The 27631-nt window shown below is 36.2% G+C and overlaps 3 protein-coding genes across 3 annotated transcripts in view; 2 read left to right on the top strand and 1 right to left on the bottom strand.

Moving 5' to 3' along the window:
- LOC127433960 (myosin-IIIb) overlaps positions 1-11991 on the top strand; it is a 53003-nt gene extending 41012 nt beyond the window's left edge. Inside the window, exons 19-30 of the mRNA XM_051686356.1 lie at positions 583-668; positions 751-798; positions 4074-4121; positions 4355-4446; positions 4816-4971; positions 7561-7691; positions 7929-8128; positions 8219-8308; positions 10172-10337; positions 10460-10807; positions 11403-11472; positions 11722-11991. Of these exons, the coding sequence (XP_051542316.1) occupies positions 583-668; positions 751-798; positions 4074-4121; positions 4355-4446; positions 4816-4971; positions 7561-7691; positions 7929-8128; positions 8219-8308; positions 10172-10337; positions 10460-10807; positions 11403-11472; positions 11722-11729 (1443 nt within the window). The 3' untranslated portion in view covers positions 11730-11991. The remainder of the gene's footprint in view (positions 1-582; positions 669-750; positions 799-4073; positions 4122-4354; positions 4447-4815; positions 4972-7560; positions 7692-7928; positions 8129-8218; positions 8309-10171; positions 10338-10459; positions 10808-11402; positions 11473-11721) is intronic.
- Positions 11992-12061: 70 nt separating this feature from the next.
- Positions 12062-13013, top strand: ccl27b (chemokine (C-C motif) ligand 27b). The gene is made up of 3 exons (XM_051686387.1): positions 12062-12275; positions 12519-12636; positions 12719-13013. The coding sequence occupies exons 1-3, from the start codon at positions 12077-12079 to the stop codon at positions 12828-12830; spliced, it is 429 nt and encodes a 142-aa protein (XP_051542347.1). The 5' UTR covers positions 12062-12076; the 3' UTR covers positions 12831-13013.
- Positions 13014-16466: 3453 nt separating this feature from the next.
- pdxp (pyridoxal (pyridoxine, vitamin B6) phosphatase) lies at positions 16467-26214 on the bottom strand. Its single transcript, XM_051686374.1, has 3 exons — positions 26168-26214; positions 23560-24183; positions 16467-21886 (listed from the first exon to the last, which is right to left on the bottom strand). Exons 2-3 carry the CDS (start codon positions 24164-24166, stop codon positions 21561-21563), a joined length of 933 nt encoding a protein of 310 aa, XP_051542334.1. The 5' UTR covers positions 24167-24183; positions 26168-26214; the 3' UTR covers positions 16467-21560.
- Positions 26215-27631: the final 1417 nt, after the last annotated feature.

The raw sequence follows: 27631 nt of genomic DNA, 5'->3' as shown, positions 1-27631 counted from the left end.
ATCTTTGTAAAGCCACAGTTGAAATGACATCATTTTTACATCGTGACCTGTGATGTCTGTATAAACAGCTCTTAAGTCACAAGGCCAGATGATGTTATCTTGGAATTAACGGTTTTGTTCAGTACGTCAACAGTACTGGCGAAAACTAGACGTTTGTAGGACACTGCCACCTCCTGGTGATTTGTGGAAGCACAACGTGGCAGTTCAGGATATGTACTTCTCCTCATGTGGTTTAAAAACCCTTTTGTCTTTATGGCATCCTTCTTTGGGACCCAAAAGAAGATGTTAGAAAATGAGAAACTGTCAGGCTCAGTCACCATTCACTTTCATTGAATGGAAAAAAAAGATGCAGTGAAAGTGAATGGTGACTAAAGGCTAACATTCTGCCTAACATCATTGTTTGTGTTCTACGGAAGAAAGTCTTGCGGGTTTGGAACGACATGAGGATGAGTAAATGATGACAGAATTTTCATTTGTGGGCAAACTATCCCTTTTAAAGCAACTTAATGTTGCATGTTCTGCAATCTCATTTGTCATTTTATCAAATTCACTGTATGATCTGATGTTTTTTCTCCTTCACAGCTGAGGTATAACGGCCTGTTGGAAACGATCCGTATCCGGAGAGATGGTTTCTCATGGCGTCCAACCTTCAGGGAGTTTGCAGAGAGGTGCGTGTGCAGACAGAAAAACTGAAACTTCTGCAGTTCATGCACATTCCTTGCAGTATAAACTAAAATCTCTGTCCTGCAGGTACAACATTCTGCTGCTGAAACCTGATCTGCCAGTGAACAAAGAAAGGTTTGATCAACAGATATCTTACTGTGTTTTAAAGGTGCACTATGTTACAACCATGCAAAGGGCTGTAATGATTATGAAATATGGCTGACATTTAACTGTCACAAATTTAATTGCGATTAAAACAATTAATTGTCATACAAGTTGTCATCACTCTTAAGGTGGAGTATGCTTATTACACACAACCTTAAGAAGTAATTTATTTAACTTGGAATCATATAATAAAATAGGGATATAGTATTATTTCCTTTAAGGCTTTAAAATCTTGAAAACTATTGCACAGCCTGCTTATAATGATATGAAAAATAATACTATATATAATTATTAATATAATATTAATAATGAAAATATAATTAATTTATTTATATATATATATGAAGTAATAAACTAACAATTAATTATTTTAAAACATGGTATATGTTGAAATTAACTAGTGTTGTCGGTCGATTATTTTTTTTTTATAATCGCGATTAATCGCATTTTTTGTAGTTAATTGCAATTAATCGCAGATTTTGAAAGTGCTGAAATTTGACACTATATATACTTTATTTTCGTGTCAAAATGCATTTTTTCCATCTTAGGAAAGAAAACATAACAATATGTTACAATATAATGCTTATTTAACATTTTTCATACAAAGCTTCCACAAGAAATGCACTAAAATATCACCAGTTCAAGTAACCTTAAACGTTTCCCAACGTGTAAGTGGGAAGTTGACTAATTGAAAGAACTAGTTTCCACATAGGTTGTGTATTCATTGCAATGCGCATTAAATCTCTTAAACTGTCATCCTCCACAATATTAATCTGCCGGTAGATTGTGGCTATCTGCTTTGTTACAGCGATCATGAAGCTGCATTTATGATTCACGTCAGAGCGTCAGCGCCACTTTGAACTCACCATAAAAACCACTTCCAGACAAAAACGTAACATTCTGCATTTTGGTGATTAGTTAAGACTTGACTTGCTTCTGTGGGAGAGCATGTGAGCAAAGTGGATCGGTGTTACACTCAATAACCCGCTCATGCATGTGGACGCTCCCCTCAAGTACCGCTCGCCCTCACCGGTACAAAAAGATTGCTCAAATCCCACTCCAACATGACATTTCTCTGTAGTAGGCTATACTTGTTTCCAGGCATACACACACGCCCAAGCAACTGCCCCATTGGCCACATGGACTTCGTTTATCATTTATAATCAGTCAAATATACAGTATCTCTGTTAGCACATATGCCATTGAACATCTTCAAATAATGCTATACATTTTTTTCAGTTCTAATTACCTTTATTTACTTAGTCACCAAACATTTAAAACACGCAAATTCATGCGTTTCAGTTTAAACTGGTCCTGAGTGACACAACCGACCCAGAAAAACACAATCTTTTAACGGTCAAACGACCATGTGTTGTGCATGCGCTCTTTATATGTACAGCAGGATTTAACCGTGGATTTAACAAATCAAAAATATTTAATCCACGTATTACATTGCCTTCGTTTAAGAAAACTTTTCTAATGTACAATCATTTATAGCTTTTTTTCTCTGCGCATGAATGCAGCAAGCGATGTCAGAAGATGTTATCCGCAACCACTAATCTAGTGTCAGTGGGGTTTTTTTACATTTCACTTCTCGTTAAGGTGTGGATTTGACTTTGCGGAAACTGACCAGCAGTTATGAGCCACTTTATCCCGAAGCAGATATTGAAAGCAACAGGTGGTCGATTAAGTGAGAGAATTCCGCTATGAAATTCTCTATGTGAGAGCGGAAATTTTACTAATCAAATGCTCAATTGTACAATAGAGTCATGAAAGCAGAATGCTGCGCCTGCAAATTAGGACACACTGATCCGCAAGATCATATATGTTTATTAGTTTTGATGTATGGATTTTTGTGTGTTCGCCAGGATTCAAGGAAATATGCTTTGCCAGTATACAGTATTATTAAGTTTACACATTTAATTGAGGGTGCTGTAATGCTCGCAATCCCACAGAACCAGGTTTGCATCTATAGCTGGCAGCTGCACTGAGCTTGGTAGAAAGTACTAAGCTTGAAGACTCATCTTGGTAGAAGGGCTCTGGTGCTGTGTCTGTTTGTGAAGTGTGCTCCGAACGCCCTTCACACAAGTGTTTATACAGTATTAACGATAAATGCATTAATCGCGATTAAGAAAATGAACACGTTAAACGTTTTAAATTAATCGCATGTGTTAATGGGTTAATTCTGACAGCTCTAAAATTAACATTTACTAAGATTAATAAATGCTGTAAAAGTATTGTTCATTGATAATTCATGTTGACAAATGGAACCTTATTGTAAAGCGTTACCGTCTTTTTTAATGCTTAACTCGTGTGCCACAATAATGTAATGCATTTTAATTATCTGTATTATTACTATTATTTTTTATATATATATATATATATATATATATATATATATATATATATATATATATATATATATATATTTTATTTATAATTATTTGATTATAACTATTTATAATGATTTAATTATAAATTGAATTACTGTTTTTGAGGGGCTTTCGCAGCAAATATTTATGTGCAATTAATTGCGATTAATTCGATTAATCGGCATACCATGTAATTAATTTGACATTTTTAATCAATTCACAGCCCTTTATATATATATTTAATAATATATATAATAATAATAATAATTATATATGATTATATTTAATAATATATATATAATAATAATAATAATAATAATAATAATAATAATTATATATATATATATATATATATATATATATATATATATATATATATATATATATATATATATAATAATTATATTTAATAATATATATAATAATAATAATAATAATTATATATAATTGTATTTAATAATATATATATATATATATATATATATATATATATATATATATATATAATAATAATAATAATAATAATAATAATAATTATATATATATATATATATATATATATATATATATATATATATATATATACACACAATTATATTTAATAATATATATAATAATAATAATTATATATAATTATATAAAATATTTCCAAATACCTAAAATATGTTGTTGTTTTTTTGGACAACAATATATTATATTATATTTTAATATAAAACTATATAAAATATTTTCTTAAGAATATTGATATGGCTCGGAACTTTATCAGTGTAAACTTCTCTAATGAAGAAAAAATTACTGAGTGCACCTTAATTGGCTTTTAATGATGTAATGTCAGTATTGAGGTAAAATTAATGTTTTATTATCTGCTTTTAGTTGTATGTCCATCCTCAACAACACTGAGCTCTCTGGTTGGAAGTGTGGGTAAGTTTCAGCTTCATACAAATCAAATTATAACAGGATTTTTCTTGAATAAGCGTAGTGTTTGGAATATCTGTTTTGAAAATCTGACACTGTTTCAATAAATGTTCCATTTGAGTTACTCCTTGATTTGAACCATTAAATTAGATATTTGAAACATTAAACGGTTCAGATAATATTGATGTTTCGTGCAAGTCTCAGCATTCCTCTTTTATTGTTTTTTTTTTCTTCTTCAGAATATCACGTTTGTTTTTTAAGTACTGGCACCAAGAAGAGTTGGCACGTCTGGTGGAGCGACTGGGCCGGGCAGCGGTTGTCATTCAAAAGAGTGAGTAGCAATTAATTGTGTTTGTTTAAGCTGAAATAAAATTATATTAACCATCCATAGGTGAAGAAGCTCCACACGAAGACTCGCACAAATGTACTTTAAAGCTCTTTGTTCCCAGTTTGACTGGCTTATTGCAGCGCCAAAGGGTACATAACATCACAAATCTGTACTTACAAAAATACTGTCATGAGCACAAGTTCAGACGTGAAGTGGCAGCTGCTCCGTGTCTTAAACTCAATGTATCTAGTGTAAATATTGTCTCAGAATGAAGACGAATGGGGTCACTAATGAGCACAGAAAAATGGCATTCATTTTCCAGACTATTGCTTGTATGCATTGAATACATCTCTACTGTTTTGTCTGGTGTAGATTACCGTGCACGGGTCTGCAGACGCAAGTATTTGGCTCTGATAGTGGAGTTACGGCGACAGCGGCAGGCTCAGCAAGAGAGAGAGGAAGAGGAGAGGAGACAACAGCTTGAGGAGGAGATGAAGAGACGACTGGAGGTTGAGCAGGAGAATCTGCGTAAGAAATAATACTGCGTTCACTTCTCTTTGTATTCGTCCTTGGAATCAAACATAAGTTGTTTCTATGACAACACTCATAATGCCACTTTGTTGTTGATGACAGCAAAATATTTAGTCGCTACATTAATTCCCCTCTATATTCTCTTGCAAAATATTAAAGAAATAAAGTGCACCAGGTTACACTGGCTATAATAAATTGACAGAAAATGCAACGTAAAGACGTAAATATTTGAGGAGGTGTCTTAGTACTAACTTTTTATTTATTTATTTATTTTGTATCCCCATTTCTCCCAATTTGGAATGCCCAATTCCCACTATTTAGTAGGTCCTCGTGGTGGCGCGGTTACTCGCCTCAATCCGGGTGGCAGAGGACAAGTCTCAGTTGCCTCCACTTCTGAGACTGTCAATCCGCGCATCTTATCACGTGACTCGTTATGCGTGACACCGCGGAGACTCACAGCATGTGGAGGCTCATGCTACTGCCGCGATCCACGCACAACTTACCACACACCCCATTGAGAGCGAGAACCACTAATCGCGACCACGAGGAGGTTACCCCATGTGACTCTACCCTCCCTAGCAACCGGGCCAATTTGGTTGCTTAGGAGACCTGGCTGGAGTCACTCAGCACACCCTGGATTCGAACTCGCGACTCCAGGGGCGGTAGTCAGCGTCAATACTCGCTGAGCCACCCAGGCCCCTTAGTACTAACTTTTAAAGCCGCTTCCATTTTGTTTATTTTTTTGCATGAAACCAGACTGCAAAAAGTAATTTTCATACTTGGTCATTTTGTCTTGTTTTCCAGTAAAAATATCCAAACATCTTTTTAACAGATACAGTTACTTGAGAAGCAAAATTACCTTTTTGAATTCTTCATTTTTCTTACCCCATTGGCAAGTGTTTTTTTTTTTTCTTCTTGTTTTAAGCATAAAAAAATCAGTACATTTTGTTCGATTTCTTTGAAAACAAGATTTAATGGGCTCTATTTTCGTAATGACCATGTGCAACTTGGAATGCACGCTATATCGGCGGCCAGTATATTATTGGCAGAAAATCAAAACATTATTATTACACCGATATTTTCGCCGATCATTTGTTACGGTTTATTTGCTTGCGGGCTGAGAATCTCTGTCTGCCTACAGCGTCTTTCCTTCAGGCAGAGACTTGGGCAGCCGCAAGCGACACGTGTCTTTGTGAGTGAAACCCAAGCTCATGTTGCTCTGTGTGGATTATTTTAACATCTCTGCATATTCCCAAATTGCCATATCATTTTCGCTTATTACTTCATGAAACGTAAACAGAATGCGGGAAATTGCACATCATTACTTGCAGCACAGCACTGCGATTAAAACAAACCCCAAAACAACCTAACACAGTTCATAGATCTTGAAAAAAGTTTCACAGAGTGACTTGAGATGGCTAAAAACACTAGTTTGTGAGTGAAACGAATTTCCTTACAAGTTGGGACTTTTCTAACGTTGTGACTCATGGCTATTCGATCTGTATGATGTTACCTATTCCCATTATGATTGTTGTGTTCATACTTCATAAGTTAAACAGTGGAACTGTCACAGATGAGCGCTGTAAACGTCAGTGAATGTGCATCCATTACACACACAAAACAGCTGCGCACACAGTCTGGCTGCTATCAATAATACTACACCATGTATAAAGTGTTTAGGGTTTGTATTGTGTGTTGTGTTGTTTAATTTTCATTACATGCTGTTTATCGCCTCATTTTGGTTTAATGTATTATTAAAGCTGTTTGAAGTTCATTATAGAGCTGTTCAGCTTGTAGTCCAAAAACCTAGAAGAGAATTTGCCCTTGGGATTTTCCTATGGGTTTTTAAAATGTTTTTTTTTTGACTTTATGAGAAAAATAAGGTCTGTGGTAAACATTACTTGACGATACGTGGATGTTTTGTCCTACAACATAAATTACACACATTCATACCTCAAATGTGAATTTTGAAGTCGCATTCAATTACACACTTTTCTTTTAAAATGCACGGCGGCTTCAAAATTCACATTTGAGGTATGACAGGGAATGGACTATATAATAGGACGCATACATTGCAATAACTGGAAAGGAACCTCAGAATTAAATTGCACTTGACCCAGCCCATTAGCGCTTTGCACTTGCAATTTCGCAAAACCCACTTGCGCCTAGACTTAGCGCATGCACGCACGAAATTACCAAAACCTCATGTCCATTGACTTGCCAATTATGACTTATGGCATAGCGCTTTACTTTGTGCTAGCACTCTTAAAATAGGGCCCAATATCTTTTGTCATTATGCTTCTCAATAAATGTCTTGTTTTTAAGGATGTCCAAATGTTTTTACTGGAAAAAGACAAAAATACAGAAAAAAATTAGGCTATATTTTTGCAGTCTGAGCAAGTTTTTAACTTGCAATCACGAGTTTGATAAAGACATTTTAACTTGGAAGCTCATAATTATGGTAACTCCGAACATGACTTCAGTGCTGCTGTCTTCACGTTTGTTTTACTCAACAGTGACCCTGTAGTACTGAAGAGCCGTATGGGGGAACGATTGTGTTAAAGTCTGTTTTGTGTGCATTTTCAGGACCTGAATCTCCACCAGTGCCCTTGCCAAGGAAGAAAAAGCCGCTGCCCAAACCTCGTTCTGTACCGAGTAGTACCACCAAAGTGCCACACCTGGCACCTGTGCCACGCCCACGCAGCAAGCTTTTTGAGGTGTAAAATCAATTTTGCATTTGCAACTTATTCTACGAAGCATTTCATGAAGTACTACACCAGAACATGTGCTGGATATATATGATTATGTCCTCAGCCCACAAATGTTCAATTCGTTTACATGACACTGTCACGTTCCTTTTATTAGAATTCGATCATGTTTCCAGCTTCAACTTTCATGTTGACTTTAAGTGTCGTACTCAAGTAAATATAATTTTCTTCTTGTTTTCTTGACAGTCGTCTCCGTTTGATAATGAACTGAATGAGAACATTCATCTGGACATTTCTCAGGTGCTTCAGCCAATAGATGAGGAGCCTATTAAAGAGAAACACCTGAAAAAGACCAACACCATCCGCTGGTTTAAAGAGACGCAGGCCCGGAAACTGACCCGAGATGGGAGCTTCCCCAGCTGGTTTCATGGCATGATCACACGAAGGTTAGACTGAGTGAAATTTCACATTGTAGGTGTAAATCCAATGTATATATGACTATTTATCATATCATGATTGTAACTTTGGTTTCTTAGAAAAGCAGAAGATCTCTTGATTGACAAACCTCTTGGCTGCTTCCTGGTACGTGTTGGTCAGAGTCGGGAAGGCTACACCCTTACCTACAGGTACGTGCCACCAAATGTAATGCCAAAACAAAGAGCTATAACTCAAAATCAACAAACGCGTGTTTGCATCCATTTGTGCCGTTTTTCTATTTAAACATATCTCGCACAACCAAGTTTTTTTCTCTCTTTAAAAAAAAAAGATTTTTTAATGTACAATGCAAAAAGAGAAAATATATCTTCAAACTACTGTCATGTTCACATTTTATTCCAATTAATATAGTATAAAATGTTAGAAAAGAAAAGGAAAAAAAAGCGGAGGGAAAAAGCACGCAATAATATATTAATAATAATACACATGACATAAAAAGATTAATTAATAATTGCACAGTCTTTTTTTGGAGCGCCGCATTTTCAAGACGGCGTATCAAGTTAAAAGAACGTGAACTTTTAAAAACGTGTCTTGAGACACCTGAATTCTGTTCCATTTCTTGCACTGTGTCTAGCTTTTTTAGCGCAAGAACACATTCAGTCTGAACGGCCCCTTACGCATCCATTAACCCTTTAAACATGGGGCCCGCCGAGACGAATAATTATCAAAATATAAATTTTAATAACTACAGTCTTGACCACCACAAAAAATAGGTATTGTTTTAAAGCTTAGAAGCTGTACATTACAATGCATGTAGACATTACGATTTGCAGACAAATCATAAGTGTTCCGTTTTGATAAATTATCCCACGAAAAATCACTGTACATATTATTTGATAAAAACATCAAACTGATCAAATAGTCATGTGTCATATGTCGTTGGAAAGCTCTCAAAGAGTAGAATACAACCAGTCTATTTGTTTTACTCACAGACAAAAATATAGCGAGTAATAGCCAAGTACATTTCTTTGACATGCATGTTACATGTAAAGAGGTGTTGCTTAAAAGCCGCATTTTTGCTTATAACTTCATGTAAAATAAACAGAACATAAAATATCACCTATCATACTTAAAGGAAGCGATTATGTTTCAAACGAGCCCTCACACAATGTAATCGGATGCATAGATCATTAAATAACCCACACAAAGCATAATGTGCACACAGAAAAATTATGTGCTATCTGGCTAAAAACACATTAGCTTTCCTGGATCAGAGATGACTTCATTGTAAATGATGTAGCACATTGTCCAGCATCATGAAATGCTAAACCTATCGTATTAGGATTCAGATCACTGCAACCAGAGTTGGAAGTCATCCAAATATGGGCAGAGAGGATCGTTCACACTAATTACATATGGCCACCAGGAGATGGCGCCAAGTACATAACACAGACTCAATGATGACTCAAATGACACAGAATGGAACTGAATGAGATCTTTACTCATGCCTGCATGCTTTGGAGAGAGAGCATACCTTTAGTTATTGTTGTGTAATTAGATCTTATGTACAATTATTATGTTTTATTTGTTTGGAGACATTTTTGGATACTAGGATAAATTATTTTTGTAATGCTATAACTTTTGATTGCTTTGTCGTATAAACACAAAATTTTGCTCAGTTACAGTTGACATGATCGGGAACAAAAAAAGTTTTTGGAGCTACCTTATTTACACCCAGAGATATATAATGTCATATCATTAAAATAAGAAAAAAGTACATTTTTGGCTCAAGTTGTTTTGTGATTTTTCAATAGTTTCTTAGGCTGAGTCTCAGAATTCAAGTCGAGTTAAAAGCCTTTAATTTTGGCATGCCACTAAAACAGGAAATCTTTAAAAACACCCTCAAAGCTTAAAGGGTTAGCTAAAAAATTTGACCCAGAAATTATAATTCTGTTATTATTTATTTGCCCACATGTCATTCCAAAGTATTTGGTACTTGTTCATTACCATGTCTGTAAACTTGTCTGATTGGCGGTGTTGATTCATCGTAACAGGTGTGCTAATCGCTGTCGTCACTACATGATTGAGATGCAGACTAATGGGAAGTATGTAATTCTCGGGGAGGATCGGGCCCATTCGTCTCTGGTAGACCTGGTCCATTACCATGCTCAGGTGGGCATCAAGCCCTTTATGGAGCTGCTCACGGTACCCTGCGGTCAGGTGAGTCACAGTTTACACTTTTACCAAGGTATTTTGATTGCTTGGTTTTATATTATTTTGTCAATGCCAAATTTTGCAACTTCAACATTTCATGTCTGTTTATTTGTTTGTCTACCAAACAGACATGTGAACAGGAGCCAGACTATGAGGAGCTCAGTGCTTTCACATCATTTGCATCAGTGGAAAACAGTACTGTAAATCCTGCTGAAGGGGCAGATCAGGAAATGGACACTGGATCAAACAAAGTGCACCAGCAGATGCAGAGACTGTTCCTGCCCCCGGGGCAAAACTCAAGCCCAGAACACCACAAACCTCCCGTGCTGAAGCGCATATCTGACAGACGCCGACGGGTCGAGGCCACAGACACAGAACGTAAGGACAATGATGATCCAATCCATATGAGCAGACCGTTCCCCCGGCTGTACCCGTCCATACGGTTGGCCATGAGGGAAATCCAGCAGATTCAACAGGTATGAGTCATGCTAAACACACACCGACACATAAACATCAAATGTATCAGAGGTGTTTGCCAAGTCAAGCACCATTATTATTATTATTATTATTATTATTATAATTATTATTGCTCAGAGTTGGGTTTAGTGATACGAACAAGCCCCTAAATCGACAGCCCTACTATAAGATAAATAATGGTGCTGCTATGTAATTAAAAAAACGATAATAATTCGATTTTGAATTATTTTCAAAAGGACCACTCTTCTGGAAATCGAGGGGAAAACAGAATATAAAAAAGTGTTTTTATTCATCGGCAGGCAGGTTGTACCTTGCCTGAGGCTCTTCCATCATTTCTTGTTAGGAAAAGTGAAGTTGTCCAAACACCACTATACAATATTTCAACCCGCTGTGGTTGCGTAATAAAACCTTTTTCTGTCAGAAAACGATGCCAGAAACGCCTCCCTTTTGCAGTTAATTAGCTTCTGAAGACATTGACACAATTTGATGTATCCTGTTTGTTCTTGTTCAGACAAAAGTGTATTCATTTTCAATGATAAAATGGAATTTCATGGCCTGTTTTTTCATGTTGCCTCAAATGATTGTTTTTCACAGCACTTCCAGCAGAGCCAAGAACAAATCGAAGTCTCCTCCAACAAACCCTTGACTTCTTGGAAGAGGACAGGTGAATATTATGAGCGTTAGATTGAATGAATCTTTGTTTTTGTTTTTTTTATCCCTTAAAATTCACCTAAATATCACGTACTGATCCTTATGTTTCTCTTTGACACGTCACACAGTACTTGAGTTAATCGAGAGTGCAAATGAGATTTAGTAACAATAGATTTAATAATAATTTAATAACTTTGCATGATGACCGAATTCTTTGAATATCCTCTGTTCTTTTGTAATCAAATGTATTTTTATGTTTCAGATGCATAACACATTGAAGAATGAAACTACAGATGTTCCTGACACTGCTATTCATTCATTTATTTTATTCTTAACTTATGCAAATTGAAATGTGAATGATATGAAGGAAATACATTTTTAACTTAATTTCTTTTTCATAGGTTGTAATTTTATTTAACTTGTAAATTATTTTCTTGATATTTTTAGGTAATTGAATAAATGGTATTACTTCATACACTACACCTCTCTATGCTTTTAAAATGCCTGAATAAAAACAATAAACTAGGTCATCTCTGCTCGTTATCGAAAGATGTATTCTTAAAAGGTTCTGTTTTTTTAAATAATCCTATTCTCTGAAGAGGCTGGCACACAAACTAATGAATGTGCCAAACATGATCTCCCATAAGGAGTGGCTCTTTAACACGGCACATATAAAACACCGACAGATCACAACCTGTCAGAATACTCACAGGATTTGGAGGGAATCTCAGATAAAGTTTGATACAAGCTCGGATCTTCCGATGGATCTGATAGTGCTCGGAATTGTCCTCTCCATCACCTTCAGCGCTGTTCAAGGTAATGATTCCAAACGCAAAGACGTTATTCTTAAAATTATTGACGGATTGTTTTGCATTAAACTGATTTAAAAAAAAGTTATATAAAAAAATACTTCAAGAAAGATTATTTGTGCGTTCCAAACAAAAACTGACACGGGAAGTTCGATAACTAATAGACAGAACACCAGAATGAAAGTACAACTATTATTTGTCGTAATGCATTGAAAATGATGAATTAATTTTATTTTGATTTCATTTTCAGGTGCCACACCCAAATGTTGCATTTCAACAGCGAAAAGGTTTCCGCTTGAACTTCTACAGTCTGTGAATAAGTATGATATTCAGACCAGTCGAGGAGCCTGTGACATTAATGCCCTCGTGTGAGTTATTTACATTTCAAGCTTTCATGTGGGAATAATCATTAGCACAGTCATGTGTCAATCATACAATCTCTCATTTCAGATTGCACGTAGAAAACAGGAGACTTTGTGCAGATCGCAAGATGGAGAGAATTCTGCAAAGAATTCAGAAATCAAAAATGCAAAACAGACATAAGAAGAGACATAACATCTAAATGTAATGACCTGATGTCACCGCACCACAACATGCAATGTTTTGTAATGTTGATAATCTTCATCCACAGTTTTATTAAGTCATATGTACTCTTAAACACTTGTTTACCTTGTCTGATTTAAGTTTGGTTATAACTGTGCTGTGTTGTAACAAAACAATAAACATTAAATACATTGGAAAAATATTTGTTTATGGCGTATCATGGTGTACAGTCTTGCAAAATATAATGCATTTTTCTAGATGTAAGACCAGCATTTGTTTCTGCAATGGACACTAAAGCAGCTGAAAGAGTGAGCAGTTTTTCAGGAAAATAAAAAAAACATAATTTATTACCTACTGTCAAGGATCTTGGTGTAATAATTGTATAGTAATTTATAGTTTATAATGAAACACTTATAGGAAACAGTCATTTTTCATTTGACTGTAACTGCAGTAGGAGTCCAGGTTTTGTAAAAACTAACTTTGTGCAAAATGGAATATAAAAGACTTATTTACAGACAATTATTATATTAGTATGCTGTTTAAAGCTGCATTGACTAGGAAAATAAAATAGAGATAATTTACTGTGAAGTAGTCATTTGTGACATGATCCCTATGGACCCTTTTCACACGTCCGCGTGCACGAAGCAGAAGTCGTCATAGTTGTGGTAACTGATTTTGTAAAAACGAATTCCAGGGTGGGGGCCTGGGTAGCTCAGCAGGTATTGACACTGACTACCACCCCTGGAGTCACGAGTTCAAATCCAGGGCATGCTGAGTGACTCCAGCCAGGTCTCCTAAACAACCAAATTTGCTTTGATAACTGGAGGCCAATTAGCTTATTGAATATAGATTACAAAATCTTCTCGTTAGTTTATGCAAAAAGGTAAAAACCAGGTTTAGCTGAGATAATCAATGAAACTCAAACCGGTTTTATGTCTAAAAGGTGTATAAGTTGTAATATCAGACTGATATTAAATCTTATAGATTTAGCACACTACATTAACTTGATGCCAAGATTCATCGGGCTTAAATTGTGAAAGAGTGGTTCAGGGAGCATGAGGAATCATTTTCACACATGAATTGGCCACCACAGAGTCCTGACCTTAACACCACTGAAAGTCTTTGGGATGTGCTGGAGAAGACTTTACGGAGTGGTTCAACTCTCCCGTCATCAATGCAAGATCTCGGCCAAAAATTAATGCAACTCTGGATGGAAATATATGTTGTGACTTTGCACAAGGTTGTCGAAACAATGCCACGATGAATGCGCACCGTAATCAAAGCTAAAGGCGGTATTGACAACGGGAGAATCGAACACTGTACCACTCTTTCACAATTTGAGCCCGATGAATCTTGGCATTGTCATCCTGGAAAATGCCCATGCCATCAGGGAAGAAAAAATCCACTGATGGGATATCCTGGTCATTCAGTACATTCAGGTAGTCATCTGATTTCATTGTATTGCTGCATAACGTTGCTGAGCCAAGACCTGACCAGTTGAAGCAATCTCAGATCATAACCATTATTTAAATCCAAATGTTGATTTTTTTTTTTTTTACTTTGTTTTGTTCACAATTTCCCCTCACAAAGCTAAGATATGGAACAACGAAATGATTATAACAGATACTGACCTTAAAAATTGGCATGATAAAGGAATAGATTATATATATCATATTTTGGATCCGGAAGGTAACTTAGTAATGTTCATTTGAATTGCAACTTTTGTAAAGTGAATCTGGAGTCAGCTGATCCTCTTTTTTTTTTGAGTGTCCCCTTCATGTATCATGGTGTACCATCTTGCACAATATAATGCGTTTTTCTAGATGTAAGACCAGCTTTTGTTTTTGCAATGGACACTAAAGCAGCTGAAAGAGTGAGCAGTTTTTCAGGAAAATTAAATTTTTTTAAATTTAATTATTACCTACTGTCAAGGATCTTGGTGTGATAATTGTATAGTAATTTATAGTTTATAATGAAACACTTATAGGAAACAGTCATTTTTCATTTGACTGTAACTGCAGTAGGAGTCTTTGTTTTGTTCACAATTTCTCCCCTCACAAAGCTAAGATATGGAACGATATTTCCCCTTCAGAATTATGGGTTGAATTTTCTTCCTCAAAAAACAAAAAAAAAAAAAACAAAAAAAAGTAAAGAATCTGAGTTACAGTGAGGCACTTACAATGGAAGTCAATGGGGCCAATCCGTAAACATCAAAATATTCACTGTTTCAAAAGTATAGTCTCAAGACGTAAAATATGTATGTTAACATGATTTTAGTGCGATACAATCACTTACTAACCGCATCTGTGTAAAGTTTTAGCCAATTTTACAGCTTGCCATGATGGCATAATGCCATAAACCCTTAAAAGATGGTAAAAATGCTAATTTAAACAACTTCTTCTGTTAAAACTTGTGTATTATTTGAGCTGTAATATTAGTGCTTTTATAAAATTAAAACCTGCATTTAACCCTTCACGAGAAAAAAATAATAATTGTCAAAATATTAATAACTACAGTCTTGACCAACACAAAATAGGTATCGTTTGAAAGCTTAGAAATTTTCAGACAAATCAGAAGTGTTCTGTTTGGATCATTTATATATATAAATGATCCAAACAGAACACTTCTGATTTGTCTGAAAATTTCTAAGCTTTCAAACGATACCTATTTTAAACATTGCACTGTACATATTATTGCAATCAGTAAAAACATCAAACTCATCAAATAGCCATGTGTCATATGTTGCTGGAAAGCTCTCAAAGATTAGAATACAACCAGCCTATTTGTTGGCGAGTAATAGTTAAGTATATGTCTTTACTTAGAAGAGGTGATTATCTTTTAAACGAGCCCAAACACAAGGTAATCTGATGCATAGATCATTAGATAATCCACATGAAGCACAATGTTACATATGGCCACCAGGAGATGGCGCCAAATACATGAGACAGACTCAATGATGACTCAGATGACACAGAATGAAACTCATTCTGTGAAATCTCATTACTAAAATCATGTCTGTACGCTATGCAAACCTTTAGTCATTGTTGTGTTTGCATGTGTAATTAGTTCTTATGTACAATTATTATGTTTAATTTGTTTGGAGATGTTTTTGGACACTTTTGTAATGCTATAACTTTTGAATGTTTGTCGTATCAACACAAACCACCTTATTTACACCCAGAGATATATAATGTCAAATCAGAAAAAATAAGAATAAAAGTAATTTTTTTGGCTAAAAACATTTTTTCAGTAGTTTTTTAGGCTTAAGAGTCTCAGAATGTATAATAATCTATATCATTAAAAAAATGGACAATTTTTCTTTACAATGACACCAAACACCCTTCTCCCTTGTATTTGTATTTTTTTTTTCTTTTCGTTATAAGCCTTTAATTTTGGGTATGCCACTGAAACAGGAAATCTTTAAAAACATTTAAAGGGTTAAATCCTCCAAAAATTGGCCCTATTGACTTCCATTGTAAGTACCTCACTGTAACCTTGATTTTTGCATTATGTCACAAATGCTGTTGATTGAGCTGAATATGTACTGAACCCGGAATATTTATTTAAATAACGAACGTTTAACAGTTGTTAGCCACGGTTTACAAAAAAAAAAAAAAGTGTGTATTAACTTGGGATGAAACACTCAAGATATGAGGCATATTTTATTTTTCAAACATCGAGTGCCAGCTCCATATCAAACCATTTCACAGTATAAATTACATGCATTTACAGAAGTTTGGCCTCCTCTTAAATCAATATTAGCATCTTTCAGAATCGTAGATGTTTTCAGAGACAACACAATGTCTAAAGACAATGAACAAATGACTACAAATCACTCAGGATCCAAGTTAAAAACAAAAGTGGTCCACAATTGATCCAGTTTTTAACAAACTGCTGATTTGCACTAAAATCAATAAAAAGAGAAACAGGACTCTTAAACAAAGTTTACCATTTAGCTATCTTTCATGCAATATCACGTTCAGTGGTTGAATATTTTTGGCACATTAGTTTGTAGACTTTTGCAGATGTTCTTCATGTCACCCAGATGCTTTATTATGGTGACATATAAAGCAGAACCACTGAATTATGTGTTTGATTGCATTTAAAGTGCACAAATGACTGTCAAAATGAACAATCTCATGAAAAGTCGTACATACATTTACAAGTTGGCTATTTCGTATGGTCTTGCACATTGTTGTTCGCATAAACTCGTACGACTTCATCACGTGCAAATTCCCGGATGTCTAATGCAGAAGTAAGCACGAGTTCCGCGCACGAGGCGTTAAGGATATACTTATTAATATTATGCCCTTACTCAAACCCCTTATCTAAACTTAACCAATCAGTAGAGTGTGTAAACATGATAGGAAGCTGTTGTGTGTGACAGAAGCAAGTAACTGTCACGGATTAGATGGAAACGATGTCCAGCGACGTCATTGGCTGTAGTGAACTCTTAGGAATTCAAACTAGTGCGGTCGTACGATATCATACGAATTAGACAAATTTAGAAAAGTCGTACGAATCCAGACCTTTTTTCCATGAGAGTGTGTTGGTCAAAATCATTAACTGAACTGAAATAATAAAAATAGCTCAAATACATTAACTACGTTGGTGAAAAAGGTCACTTTTGTTAATAAAGGCAGTTGAAAACCCAATCAGCAAACAAGTGAATGCATGTTTCATAAAAGATATGAATGCCGTATCTTAGTCAAGCACATTTAAATTAATACATACAATTTAAAATAAATACAAATTGGCACCAAAACCATACCATTCCAACAACTGAATTAGATGGTTATTGCAGTGGTTCACCTCTACTAAAAACACTGCTCTAATCTTTCCCATTACCAAGTACAAATTTAGATTGGCACGCTGCATTATAACTGGACACAGCTAATATCAGTATTATTCGTTAAACCAGCGGCAGATATTTAGTGTAAATTACTGTTAACATGTTACCACCAAGAAAATATACTTGATTGTCTTCTCACCGACTGTGTTGGTTAAGAATGAACCGACTTTAAATAATTAATATGAAAATAAATATGTCCAAATAGTAAAAGATTAGTGAGCTGCTTCTTAAAATATCTTTTAGTTTTGTTTAGCATATTCTCTACTATTTCAACAGTATTAATGGGGCTTTAAAGGAAAATGTCTCTCCACATACTAGTGAGAATTGTTCTGATAACTCTGTTAGTGTTACAAAACACTTCTTGCCAAAATAAAATACAAAAGGGGGAAATATGTTATCGTTTCAGTATTCCAATGTTCAAGTATCTGTCATACTTTCATATTATTGATAAATCCATGTTATTTGAAGGACTGTGAACTCATATTAGCTAAACTCTATATAATTCGTCTGACAAAAGTAAACAAGAACTTTCCCAGAACATTTAAGGTGAGTATCCAGTGTTTGACTAGGCATCTCAAACACAACATACATCCATGTCATTTGACTCTTGACAAACATGTGAGAATTCATGGGGTTACATTAACCAAGTCATGGTGACGCTAAAATTCACAGGACCTGGAACTAAATTTTGAAGGAAAAATGAAAATTCTCAAGAGGGCCTGTTCCAAAACCTAGTGAGCTTCCTCCGGAGGCAGCATTTTAAGATATCATATGCACGATCCCAACGCGAAGGCTTTTACAAAACGTAGGTATCTTAATTATGCTGCCTCATAAGATACCTAATTTTGGACACATTTTAAGGTAGCATCCTATTTATCCTTCCCCGGGTAGGTGATCCCAGAATGCACCGCGATGAGCTCAGTGGAAAAATAAATCCAAGATGGCGGACGAAGAGAGGGAAATTGTGATTATAAATATACTTCTTATACATTCATTACTGAAAAGTATCAATAAAAAAAAACTGTTTAATATCATAGAAAACTGACATGCGGTTTTGCCCAAATGGTTTGTGTATTATGCGTATTTATGCTCATTACAGTATTGCGTTGTTCCTCTCGCGTTCGCCACACGTGAAAATCGCTATTTGAATGACACATGAAGCTACCGCATATGAAGAGTGTTCAAAATCACTCTCTTATGAGGCATCAGTTCAGTAAGGATGCTGCCATAGAAGAGAGCAAGGCAGCTCACCAAGTTTTGGAACAGACCCTCTGTCATCATTACTCACCCTTATGTTGTTCAAAACCTGTATGACTTTCTTGCATGGAACACAAAAGCTGAATTTCTGTTCCAAATTTGCCACTCGTTATTTTCACATGCAAACGAGCTTTTGATTCGCTGCAAATGTTTGCCAGAAGTTTGCAGAAGTCTTCGCCGGTAGAGGTGAACCTCCGGCAAACCTTTGGCAACAATGGACAATTGCCACAAGTTTGCCGCAAAGCTCATTTGCATGTAAAAATGATCAGTGGCGAATTTGCGGCACAAGATACCACAAGGTAATCGGAAGCACAGATCATTAGATAATCCACACGAAGCACAATGTTACATATGGCCACCAGGAGATGGTGCCAAATACATGACTCAGACTCAATGATGACTCAAATGGCACAGTATGAAACTCATTCTGTGAAATCTTATTTCTTAAATCATGTTTCCATGCTATGCAAACCATTAGTCATTGTTGTGTTTGTAAGTGTAATTAGTTCTTATGTACAATTCTTATGTTTTATTGGTTTGGAGAGGCTTTTGGACACTTGGAGACGTTTTTGGACACTATGATAACTTATTTTTGTAATGCCATAACTTTTGACTGCTTTGTTGTATCAACACAACAATTTTCTCAAATGCAGTTGACATGATCGGGAACAAAACACAATCTGTTTTTCTGAGCCACCTTATATACACCCAGAGATATATAATGTCAAATCAGAAAAATAAGCAAAAAAGTACATTTTTGGCTCAATTGTTTATTACTTTTCAGCAGTTTCTTAGGCTGAGAGTCTTAGAATGTATCATAATGTATATTATATTTTTTTTTTAAGTTTTCTTTACAGTGATACCAAACACTTTTTTTTGTAGTTATAAGCCTTTAATTTTGGATATGCCACTGAAACAGGAAATCTTTAGAAACACCTTCAGAGCTTAAAGGGTTAAATCTTCCAAATATTGGCCCCATTGACTTCCACTGTAACCTTGATTTTTGCTTTTTTATTTAAAGAAAAGAACGGAAGAGTCACAAGCAATTTTAGTGGTAAACAACATTATGCCATAAATGCTGTTGATTGAGCTGAATTTGTACTGAACCCGGAATATTTATTTAAATAACTAAAGTTTCACAGTTGTTAGCCATGGTTAACAATTCCCTATCTTTTTTTTTTTTTTTCATGAACGCTCGATTTTCATAAGGGATTTCAAGTCTTGGAATGTTTGAGCAGTCTGGTATGATTTTTCACCACACTCCAACCAACTCTGACGTAATCTGACTTTAGCGCCAACCGTTGCTATGACAATGTGGTAAGTGTCCTGTCAACTCACAGAAAATGAATGCGTGCGGCAGCACCTGCATTGATGGAGCAGGAGAAACACGGTCAATCATGATTAATCTTTAATCAAACTTATTAAAGCATTCTGTTCCTTTCTAAAGAAAACAAAAGCTTATGTTAGTGTTGGGTTGACAGTTTGCGTGGATGACACGCGTGATGAAATATGTACAAATAGGCAAGAGGTTAATTTGTGCTGAAGCGCTCTTAACTTGCATGAAAAACAAAGATGGGCTGGTTTGAGTATTTCTGGGATTTTCACACACAATACTCTCTAGAATTTACTCAGAATGGTGCCAAAAACAAAAAACATCCAGTGAGCGGCAGTTCTGTGGACGAAAACGCCTAGTTGATGAGAGAGGTCAACAGAGAATGGCCAGACTGGTTCGAACGGACAAAGTCTACAGTAACTCAGATAACCGCTCTGTACAATTGTGGTGAGAAGAATAGCATGTCTGAATGCTATTATGAGATGTGAGTTGGTGCTGTTTTGGCGGCACGAGGGGGACCTACACAATATTAGGCAGCTGGTTTTAATGTTGTGGCTGATTGGTGTATATTTCCAATAATATAAAATATTAGCTTACCCCACATTTTGTGGGCTCTGTTTTGCTGTCCTCCAACGGAACTCTCGGAATGAAGAACCCAGAAAACACCAAAAGTTTTTAAAACGTAGTTGTGCTTAATAGGTTATAGCCTTATGTCTCTACATACTAAACATGTTTATTTAATTGCACCTAATATTTATATATTAAATTGCGCATGTTCCTTGTCAGTCGTCTTCAAAGGCGAACAATGACACGCAAAGAAGCGTGTTTGTTGGATCAGTGTGAGCACGACAGTTTTGTTTCTCAACATTCTAAATACAACAGCCAACTTTAGAATGTTGGAAGTGCTGGTGTCTGTTGACGTTTGTTGGGGCAGTGTGAACTGGCCTTTAAAGTATACTCCAAGAGATCTTAAGCCACAAAAAAGCTCTGGGTGACTTGGAATATAGCGAAATACTACTTTTATATGACTTATCTGGTGCGTTTTAGTCTTTTTGGAGTTCGACAGCTCGAGTCCCTATTTGCTTTCATTTTATGGAAAAGAGCAGCTAGTACATTCTTCAAAATGTATCTTTGTGCTCCAGTAAGTAAGTCATACAGGTTTGGAACAACATGATGGTAAATGATGACAGAATTTTCATTTTTGGTTGAATCACTCCTTTAAAACACAGCATTGGGATTGGAACTGGAAATACATCAATGAAGGTCTGTTTGTGTTCCAGGTTGAACTCTAAACAGAGAACCGAAGACTACTCCTCCAAAGCCTGCAGGAAATCTGCGATGGATTCCACCACATAATCGGGTACACAGTCTTTCTGCTCCAGCGACTCGCTGTCTTTATATTTCTGTGCCTCCTCCAGGGTTGAGACACCCGTGAGGGTGAGCATGGTGGAAAGACCACAGTTGCTGCCGAAGAGAATGTCCGTCTCTAAACGGTCACCGACCATCAATGAGCGATCCGGGTCAAGGTCGAACTGACTCGCTATGCACTCAAACATGAAACGGCTGGGTTTCCCAATCACCGTCGCCTTCCTGGTGCTGGCGGTTTCCAAAGCTGCCGTGAGACTCCCAGAACCTGTGTATATGTTTACAAACAGTAAATTCAGACCGTATATTCCTGAAACACACACTGCCATTAATAGAACAACTGCTTTGTTGTAATGTTTATTGTAAATCACTGAATAGCTGCTACAATGCATTTCTAGAAACAGACCATGAAACAATGACAAAACCTGTCAATGATGGGCATTCTAGTGTCCATTTACCAAAAATAATGGTTGTTTATTCACAATTATAACAAGATATTTTTATGTCTTCATATTCTCTATATTCTCTACTTCTGATTTGACATACAGGCCAAAAGGTTTCTTCCAGATTTGAGGTGAGTTAAAAATGTTTTAGCTGCAATAATCTATTGATTATCCAATTGGTAATGCAAATAACACTGGTTTATCAATTGTAGTGCAATCATCAAAAACCACTGCATTATCAATTGGATTATCAAAATACATAGTCAGTGAACAATGCTTTATCAATACATGAACAAAGCATTACAATTCTAGCATTGATAAACATTGATAATGCCAACTATGGTCAACAGACATTGCATTTCCGATATATATATTTTCACACAAAAAAAGCTGCATTTTCAATTGCATTATTAAAGAACACTGCCTTATGAATCTAACATCAATAATCCAGTTGCTAATGCCATCTATGGTCAATGCACATTGCATTATCATTTGCATAGCCAATTTATTTTCAATGATTATTGCATAAATCTATTGCATTATCAATCTACCATCAGAAACCACTGCATTATCGGTCTATCATCAGTGAACATGGTTTGATCAATAAATGAACATTGCATGATAAATCTAGCATCAATAAACATTGATAATGCTGTTAATAATGCAGTGTGTATTGACAAGTTGTTTTAAGGGGTTGGAAGTCGGCTGGAGCGCCCCCATTTCAGGAGTGGTGCTCGGAGATGGGGAGGGTGGCGGCTTTCGTCTAGAAGAAGGTTCATCTAGAAGACTGGGGAATTTGGATTTGTTTGTTGGGAAATGGGGCAAATATTTGGCGTTCTTGCAGTGCTCTCGGGGTGGGGCAGTGGAGAGAGAGGTGGTTATTAATGTGTTTGATTATTATGTTGATTGTTTTTGGGGCGGGGGGGGGGGGGGGTTGTGTGTATGTGCTCATGTGTGTCCACAGGGGTGTTTGTTGAGGGTCAGGTTGGGGATTGGGAGGGGTGTAAGTGGGGGTAGTATGTTTTGCTTTTCTTTGTTTGATGTGTGAATCAATAAAAAAGATGTTAATCATAAAAAAACTAAACAACAAAAAAAACTTTGCATTGTCAATTTTAAGATCTGTGAATCAGGGACTAAAAACGGTTCAAGGAGCGAAAAAACGAAAAGGAACAAAAAAATGTGCAGAATGTAACAAAATGGAACAAAGTGATTTTCAATTATTCCGGAATGAAAACTCTGGAACAATCCTGGTAACCGGTTAATTTTGTTCCACTTCATGTTGACCAAAAACATGAAAAATGGAACATGCGGAACTTTTGAACCGGAACGAACAAATTTCATTTTTAGTCCCTGCTTTGAACATTACTTTATCAATCAATGAACATTGCATTATGAATCTAGCATCGATCATCATTGATAAAGCAAACTGTGGTCAATTGAAATTGCTTTACCAATGATTAGTGTACACTGTATTTCAGTAAAGCACCTTCAAGCCTACCTGGAGTGAACCTGCCTCCTCTCAACGGGTGCCAGGGGTCAGGGTCAGTGGCCAGAAACAGGCACTCAGAGTTCCTCAGATAGCAGCAGGCTTTGGCCAGTTTCATGAAGGTAAAATTCTCATCATAACCCACCAGCACAGCTTTCACATCCGGATCCAGGGGGCAGTTATAGATGCTGGTACCCGGCTCCTCCTCTCCATTCTCCTCCACGACGGGCACCGCAGCATCCTGGAGCTCCTTCATCACCCCGCTGCACCCGATCACATACACCTTCCCCTGCAGCCGGGCAACATCCCGCAGGTACGCGGCGGAGCAGTACGCCGAGCTGAAGATCTCCTCCTCGGCCACATCCGTGAAGCCCAGTCGGCTGAACTTCTGCACGTAGTTCTCCCGCGGCCTGGTGCAGTTATTAGTGATGAAGAACACCCGTTTGCCTCGCTGCTTGAGCAGACTCACCACCTCCGGAGCTCCGGTCACGGCCGTCTCGCCGTTCCAGATGACGCCGTCGCAGTCGAACAGCACGTTGTGCTTCGCGTCCAGCAGGTCCCGGATCTGGGCGCCGTGGAGCATCACGCAGCCCCTACCGCCACCCACCGCGCCTGCCATTCTGCTGGCTCGAGATCCTACGATTATAAGCGACAAATTACGTGCGTTTTTATTAAAAGCACGAATACTCCTGTCCGCGTCACCTGCGATGTGTGCAGCTGGTTAAAGTTTAGTGGAATAAACGCAACGCAGTACAGCGTTTCACCAGCCCATCCATCTCTGCTGCTGCATTACACCGGGGCAGGAAGGACCAATCACATTCTAGTATTGCACAATTGACACGCCTCTTCCTTCGTTTCATCCAATCAGAAAACGATGCAACTGTTACTCACCATGATCGGTTTTTGTAGCAACATTCTGCTGTTTAATGAGGTAGTTAATTATTACCAGTGTTGGGTGTAATGCATTACTAAGTAATTACTGTAATTAAATTACTTTTTCACTGAAGAAAAAAAAAGGTAAAGTAAGGGATTACTCAGTAATTTAATTAGTTACTTCTGATGTACTTGCGTTAAATACTGTATAGACTATAGAACAATTCTGTATAAATCAAAAGTGAATTTAAAATCAAAATATAACATCTAATGTTAAAATGTACGTTTGCAAATTTAACGCTGCCCCTTTAAATTCTTTGGCCAGTTCATGAATAATTTATTTGTTTTTATATGATTTATTTGAATGAATTAAAAGAACAGTTTCATGTCTATCCTTGTATTTTTCATCTGGTCGAGGTTGATCAAGGTTTTAGAAAGTAATTAGTAATAAGTAATGCAATGAGTAATTAGTACAGTAATCTAATTACACTGTAGAAAATGTAATTAGTTTGTAATTAATTACTTTTTTAGAGTAATTTAGCCAACACTGATTATTATAAGTCAAGATTTTAGGTGAAATGAATATTCCGGCTTCAATACTTAACCTTAAGCTTTATCGTTTTGATAATCACAAAAATGTATTTCGACTCGTTCCGCCTTTTCTTTAAAACAAAATGCACAAATCTGGGTTACAGTGAGACACTGACAATGGAAGTCAATGGGGCCAATCCGTAAACGTTAAAATACTCACTTTTCAAAAGTATAGATACAAGACGGACGCAAACAACATGCATTTCGGTGTGATAAAATCACTTACTTTTTCTGTTTAAAGTTATATCCAATTTTACAACTTCGTTGCCATGATTACGTAACGCCGTGAACCCTAAAACTTTAAAACAGCTGTAAAAACGACAATCTAAACAACTTTACAGCTCAAGTAGTACACAAGTTTTAACAGAAGAATTAAATTTAAGTGCTTTTATAAAATGATAAGCTTCACATTTCTGCCTTTTAAAATTGGCCCCATTGACTTCCATTGTAAGTGTCTCACTGTAACACAGATTTAGCTTTTTTTTAAAGAAAAGGAGGGACGAGTGAAAATAATTTTTGTGGTAATCAACATTATGCCGTAAGTGCTGTCAATTGAGCTCAACTTGTACTGAACCTGGAATATTCCTTTAAAATTTACATAAAGTCTTATATTGGATTCTGTAACTGATCACTGTTTCTTTTTAATTTGCAAATTAATGTTATCCAATTTGTTCCCTGCACTTGATTATTTTAATTGTCCTGGAGTGTGACAAATTATTGCAATTATTCCATGTAGTCCCTCAATTAATTTGAATTAACGAAACCGCAAGTATATTAATTACAGAGGGATTTTGAGGGGGAAAAAATAGTTTTAGATTAATAAGCATGTCACAGCACCTCACACTGCTGAAACTGCTTGAAATTGAACATGTCTAATGCTAACTACCATAATGCATAGATTAATAAAACAGTTATAACAGTGTATATATATATATATATATATATATATATATATATATATATATATATATATATATATACATACACATATAACACACACACACACATAAATAAATTACATTTTCAATTTATACAAAAAAATCAAATGCTAAAAAAAAAAATATGACTTTACATGCCAGGGGAAAGAAAAGATACCTTTTAAATTTACACTTATGTATACACATTTTAGCCCAAATCAATATCTTAGTATACTTACAACAACAGAACGATCACCGTCCTTGAGTCACAATGAGTAGTTATTAGTATGAAACAGGCGGAGCTTAGTTGCCCGGAAGTTGCCTTCAACTGGTCAGGTACGATTATGTAAATAATTATTTTTCCTACTTTAACTCTCTATTGTGTACTTCTAATTTGAGGGCTATTTGAGTTTTTTAGTTTCATTATTAAGTGTAAATTATTGTCCAGACCGCTGCTGAAGCAGAACGTTGTGGGTTTTGTCACATGGAACCTGTTACTTTTCTCAGCGCTGTTGAGGATGAGCCAATCACAATTACTTGGTACTCGATAAAGATTTCGAATCAATTTTTAGAGATTGCTCTGGACATTGCCCTCTGTAAAACGTTATAGGATAAGATAAGATTTTTATAACAGAGTTTCTACAGAGAGCAGTGACTGACAAGAAAGAGGACAAAGTGATTAATTCGGGGGTCGAAATTCGAATAAAATAGGTGACAAATTGTATTCTACTAATACAAAAAGCAAATGACTCATAATAAGTACTACTAATAAAAACAAATATTTATTAAAACATAAGCTGTCTGGAGTGTGTGGAACAATATTTAACTAATTCTACTGTTGAATACGTCTGCCCAACCGCTAGATGGAGGTAGTGCGTAACTGCGTTGAGAAGTTCGATTCATTTGAGCGAATTGGTTCGTTCCGGTTCATTCGGACACCTTGTTTCTGAGTCATCACTCAAAAGTGTTCACAGAAGTCCTGGCGCGACATTTGCAAATTTTATGTAGTGAAATAAATATTTAGTTAATACCGCTGTTAATCGCGATGTTCTCCTTGACAGTCGATTCACTTAGAAAAACTATGCGAATCGGCTCAACCAAAGTCCCTTTTAAGGCAAGTCAGTCCACTCGGCGGCCCTCTTTGGGGCGCTCCCGGTGTTACGATTCAACTGGTTTTCATGTTAACATGAAAGCCAGCTGGCTAGCCTTTAATGTAAACAAGCGGCATAGAAGTACAGCTCCTATCTACTTGAATGGGGTAATCTGGTCAAGATTATGATTAAAGAACGTGTTTCAAATCCGACAACAATGGTACCATAAATTAATAAAAAACGCCATTTTTCAGGCTGGTATAGCTAATGCGCATGCGCGTTCTCGAGTTGATTGACAGGCGATGTCTGTATCTAAAAGGTGAATGGCTCTTTTTTACATGTAAGGCGGGACTTCCTTTTTTACATCATTTGGCTGAATCATTTAAAAGGATCGTTTTACAAATTGCTTATCAATGCAAGTAGGGAACTCAATCACTAGATGGTGTTTTGATAAGGCTCATTTGGAAAAATTAAAAAATATGTTGTAGGGAATCAGCACACATGGTTACATTAGAAGGTACCATAGAGGAATGCTCAAGGCAAGTCACAGAGTATATATTTAATGCTGCGACATTATGTATACCAAGGAAAGTAACAAAAGGGAGAAAGAAA

Source organism: Myxocyprinus asiaticus, chromosome 43, assembly GCF_019703515.2.
Source record: "Myxocyprinus asiaticus isolate MX2 ecotype Aquarium Trade chromosome 43, UBuf_Myxa_2, whole genome shotgun sequence".
In the NCBI taxonomy this organism is placed as follows: Eukaryota; Metazoa; Chordata; class Actinopteri; order Cypriniformes; family Catostomidae; genus Myxocyprinus; species Myxocyprinus asiaticus.
Note: the sequence above shows the minus strand (reverse complement) of the source record. Positions and strands in the feature narration are given on the sequence as shown.